General features: G+C 57.0%; 1 protein-coding gene across 1 annotated transcript; it reads right to left on the bottom strand.

The window, feature by feature from the left end:
- Positions 1-2,764: 2,764 nt before the first annotated feature.
- OLIG2 (oligodendrocyte transcription factor 2) lies at positions 2,765-3,688 on the bottom strand. The gene has a single exon (XM_056858625.1). It carries the CDS (start codon positions 3,686-3,688, stop codon positions 2,765-2,767), a length of 924 nt encoding a protein of 307 aa, XP_056714603.1.
- Between the last annotated feature and the right edge of the window lie 1,431 nt (positions 3,689-5,119).

Genomic DNA, 5,119 nt, shown 5'->3' with positions numbered 1-5,119 from the left:
GGGTGACCTTGGGCCAGTCATTCTCCCGCAGCCCCACCTACCTCACAGGGTGTCTGTTTTGGGGAGGGGAAGGGAAAGTGATTGTAAGCCGGTTGGAGTCTCCCTTAAGTGGTGGAGAAAGTCGGCATATAAAAACCAACTCTTCTTCTTCTATGTGAAGCGCTTTGAAAGCACGCAAGCTACAACCGTTGACGAGAAGGTAGCAAAAGGAGTTTAGACATAATTGCTGGGCAGCCTTTCCCCCCGCGGACATCCAGGGCATTTGCTGGCAAGTAAAGATGCTGAAAGCAAATGACCTCGGAGACGGTTTGGCTGGCGTCAGCCGGGTTGGGACCGTCCTTTCCAGAAAAATGTGCCTAAAACCCCAGCCTACAAGTAACGTGCTTGTCAGAAAACCCGGTTTAAAGGTGGAAGAAATGCAGCCTGCGGAGGACCAGCGAGCGCAGGAAGAGCAGCGGCTTGCTTGACCCACCCCAGCAGCGTCTCTGCCGGAGCTCTTCTGGTCCTTGCTGGACTTGCAGCCCTTCCTGGGCCGGGGCGAGACGCCTCTTCCCGCTGCAGGCAAGAGGCCTCCTCGGCTCCCAGGTCGCTGCATTGCAGACCTCTTATAAGAAAAGCCCGAAGACCTCTGAAAAAGGGAAAGTCCCTGGCCCTGTTTACTCAGAAGTAAGCCCCGCTGAGTTCAAGGGGACTTTCGCCCAAGTGAGTGTGCAGCTGTGGATCGGTTTTGAAAAAGAAAACATCCTTACGGGTAATGCGGAACTGTCCATTTCCCTCCCTAAACTTCACTTCTTGACAGTCTTCCCTAGATTTGTTGCTTACTAGACTGGCTCTTTAAAACGTTAGCTGAACCATCCCCGCCCTCATCCTAAACATAAATGCTTGACCGATTCAACCTGGCGAAGGCGCAGCTGCTCCCAAAGTGGATCCGAGCATCGCAGTCGATCCAGCGCTGGAAATCTAGTTCTGCCACAAGGCCAGAGACGGGGGAGCGAAGTCCTTGGCATGTTTATTCGTCAGCAAATTCCGATTAAGACGTACTTCTCAGGAAAGGGGTTTGTGAATGAAGACCTGCAAGTGATTGATCCGGGTTCGCCATCGATGGAAGCTGAGTTTGGGACCGCATCCTTTCCGCATTAAAACTAACGCACCTGGCCCTTCCTAGCTGAAGACAAAACAGTATGCGGAAGAAACAAATGGACAAGGCAACCTACTTTTTTTGTTTATTTAAAAATGTCAAGTGAATCGCTTTTTTTTTTGCACCCAAACAATAAATATTATTTAGCAACATTTTCATTTCTTTATTTTTATATAAAAATAAACAAGTAATTTAAAAAATCTCTTGAAGGTGACAGAGCTAAGAGAGAGAGAGAGAAAGAGATGTTATTTAGAAACGGGGGTGGGGGTGGACGCGCTATCAGCCACCTCTGAACCTCCGCAGCACAAACGTGCCGGGGTCTTCCGTAGACTGGCTGGGTTTTTTTGGGGGGGGGGGGCAAGGTGTTAAATTCAAGCAGGAAAGGAAAGTGTTATGCACCAGGAAAGGACAGGCCTGTAACCCGTTAAAGGTTGTGAAGAACAACAAAGCTCAAAAGGGACTCATTGGCCCCCGATTAGGGCGGCTATTACTATAGCGGCCCCCTCCCCAACCAAAAGAGCAGAGCTTTCCCTTTAGGATGGCCACCCCATTGATCGCATATCAATCATGCTGGTCCCACTTTCGGAGTGAGCCGCCGGGGATTCAGCACTGCAGTCCCCCGAAGTTTGGGCACGACCCAACCCAGATCGGACACTTTTTAAGCCCCATGCTTTCAGACCTCGAAGTCTGCAGTTCTAAACACACAAAGTCCGTGTCGTATTCCGCGGGATACGTGTCAGAGTCAACGTGCGACAGATCCATCTGCACGTTAAAGAGAATGGCACTTAAAACGGTTGAGGTTGTTCTTCTCTCCCCGCCTCAAAACAAATGCTGTTTATTTCAACCCTCTCATGTAGAACACTAGAAAGCTGCTACTTCGAAGCCAGTTGAAACCAATAGCCTACTTCCACATAAAGGTGCTTAGGATCCGGCAGAAGTAAAGGCTTTTGGGATTATTGGTTTCCACAGAAACTCCCTACCCATCTATAACGGAGAAACCAATTCAACAACCCCCAAATAATATTCGCGGTGGCGATTACTTCCACGAAGCACCCAGATCCTAAACACATTTCCATGGAAGTAAGACCCACTGATTTCAACGGGACTGCGTCCCTATTTACAACGTGTGAAGAACTCAGGCTTTGCGTGCGCGTGTCGAGAGAGAAGCTGCCACAACATGCTTCAAAAAGGGAAGCCGTAAAAGGAAAAATCTCGAAAAGATGTAGGCATGTTTTGGAAAGAACTGGCAACCTGCCGGCCAGTTGGGGATTCTCTGGTTTGAATGCCCGCGCCGCACACGATCTGCCCTTTCTGTCGCCGTCGGAAGAACAAAAACAGCACATGCCAGGCTCCGAAGGCGACCCACAGGACAAGAAGAGATCGGAGCGGGTGGTGGAGGAGGGAGGGCAAGCCCGCTCCCCCCAAATACGCGCGGAAGAGCCCGCCGTCGCTTCTCCTGCCCCGACGGAGGGCCAGGCGAGTCCGTCCAAGCGGGCCGCGGGGATGCTGAAGCTCCAGCTCCGTCGGTCCTGGCGGGGCAGCCCCCCCCCCGTGCCGCCTGGAGACCCGCCTTTCTGGCTCTCCCCCCCCCCCCCTCCAGCGGCGCCTCGCCCCTCTGCCGGCCCTTCATTTGGCGTCGCTGGTTAGTCTGGGCAGGCTGGCCGTGTTCATGGCGGAGACGTGGTGGTGCGAGGGGGCGGGCACCTGGCACATGCTGCACGGGCAGGGCATCCCCCCCCAGTGCTGGAAGCCGCCGCCCAGGGGGGCGCCGGCGGCGCCGGAGGGCGACTTGAGGAGGCCGTGGGAGGGCCGGAGGGAGCCGACGGCGGCCAGGGCGCCGGCGCCGGGCAGGGAGGCGCTGGAGACGGCGGCGGGGGGCAGGATGGGGTGGTGGACGGCGTGGGAGACGGCCGGGTGGGCGGGCAGGGGCGCGGCGTGGCCCACCAGCCCCCCGGGGCAGGCGGCGGCCGGCGGGTGGAAGCCGGCGGCGTGGTGGCCGCCGTAGATCTCGCTCAGCAGCCGCTTCATCTCCTCCAGCGAGTTGGTGAGCATGAGGATGTAGTTGCGCGCCAGCAGGAGGGTGGCGATCTTGGAGAGCTTGCGCACCGAGGGCCCGTGCGCGTAGGGCATCACCTCGCGCAGCCCGTCCATGGCGATGTTGAGGTCGTGCATGCGCTTGCGCTCGCGGCTGTTGATCTTCAGGCGCAGCTGCTGCAGCTCGGGCTCCGTCATCTGCTTCTTGTCCTTCTTGCCCGCCGTCGAGGAGGAGGAGGAGGAGGACGAGGACGACGAGGACAGCGACGAGGGCGACTTGAAGGCCAGCTTGTCCACCATCACCACGCCGGCGGCGCTCATGGCGCTGCGCAGCTCGGCGCTCAGCTCGGCCGGAGACTCGCTGGCCGTCGAGCTGGACACCGCGCCGCCCGACGCCGACGCCGCCAAGCCGCCGCCGCCGCCGCCCGCGCCCTTGCTCCGCGCCGCCGACACGAAGAGCTCATCGGGCTCCGGGGACGATGGGCGGCTCGACACCAGGCTCGCGTCCGAGTCCATGGCCCTGCGGAGGGGGGCGAGAGGACACAGGCACGCCCGGTCAGACAAGCCTTCTGGGGCGCAAACGCGAGGGCGCTCTCTAGATGCCCACTGCCCCCATCTGAATCCTCAAAACTCTGCACGGGGGGGGGGGCTTATGGTTGAGTTTGGAGAATTTGGCTGGGGGAAATGGGCATCTAGAGAGCGCATCTAGATGCCCATTTCCCCCATCTGAATGCTCAAAACTCTGCACGGGGGGGGGGGGGCTTATGGTTGAGTTTGGAGAATTTGGCTGGGGGAAATGGGCATCTAGAGAGCGCATCTAGATGCCCATTTCCCCCTTCTGAATGCTCAAAACTCTGCACGGGGGGGGGCTTATGGTTGAGTTTGGAGAATTTGGCTGGGGGAAATGGGCATCTAGAGAGCGCATCTAGATGCCCATTTCCCCCATCTGAATGCTCAAAACTCTGCACGGGGGGGGGGGGCTTATGGTTGAGTTTGGAGAATTTGGCTGGGGGAAATGGGCATCTAGAGAGCGCATCTAGATGCCCATTTCCCCCTTCTGAATGCTCAAAACTCTGCACGGGGGGGGGGCTTATGGTTGAGTTTGGAGAATTTGGCTGGGGGAAATGGGCATCGAGAGAGCGCATCTAGATGCCCATTTCCCCCATCTGAATGCTCAAAACTCTGCACGGGGGGGGGCTTATGGTTGAGTTTGGAGAATTTGGCTGGGGGAAATGGGCATCTAGAGAGCGCATCTAGATGCCCATTTCCCCCATCTGAATGCTCAAAACTCTGCACGGGGGGGGGCTTATGGTTGAGTTTGGAGAATTTGGCTGGGGGAAATGGGCATCGAGAGAGCGCATCTAGATGCCCATTTCCCCCTTCTGAATGCTCAAAACTCTGCACGGGGGGGGGGCTTATGGTTGAGTTTGGAGAATTTGGCTGGGGGAAATGGGCATCGAGAGAGCGCATCTAGATGCCCATTTCCCCCATCTGAATGCTCAAAACTCTGCACGGGGGGGGGGGGGGGGGCTTATGGTTGAGTTTGGAGAATTTGGCTGGGGGAAATGGGCATCGAGAGAGCGCATCTAGATGCCCATTTCCCCCTTCTGAATGCTCAAAACTCTGCACGGGGGGGGGGGCTTATGGTTGAGTTTGGAGAATTTGACTGGGGGAAATGGACATCGAGAGAGCGCATCTAGATGCCCATTTCCCCCATCTGAATCCTCAAAACTCTGCACAGGGGGCTTATTGTTGAGTTTGGAGAATTTGGCTGGGGGAAATGGGCATCTAGAGAGAGGCAAAGCCAAGACGAAACCTCCGGCGCGTTTTCGCGCAGCGGGCATCGGTCGGGAGCCATCCCTGGGCACCGGGGCCGGATGGGGAGGGGCCTTACTCTGGCGTGAACATAGCTCTGCTCGAGCTGATGCCCTTTGCAGCCCCTAAGCC

Source organism: Euleptes europaea, chromosome 12 (genome assembly GCF_029931775.1).
Source record: "Euleptes europaea isolate rEulEur1 chromosome 12, rEulEur1.hap1, whole genome shotgun sequence".
Lineage (NCBI taxonomy): Eukaryota > Metazoa > Chordata > Lepidosauria > Squamata > Sphaerodactylidae > Euleptes > Euleptes europaea.
The sequence above is the reverse complement of the archived record's forward strand: the minus strand, read 5'-3'. Positions and strand labels throughout refer to the sequence as shown.

What these genes read in the sequence shown, in the direction of transcription:
- OLIG2 (XM_056858625.1), bottom strand. Translation starts at nt 3,688, where the DNA reads ATGGACTCGGACGCGAGCCTGGTGTCGAGCCGCCCATCGTCCCCGGAG.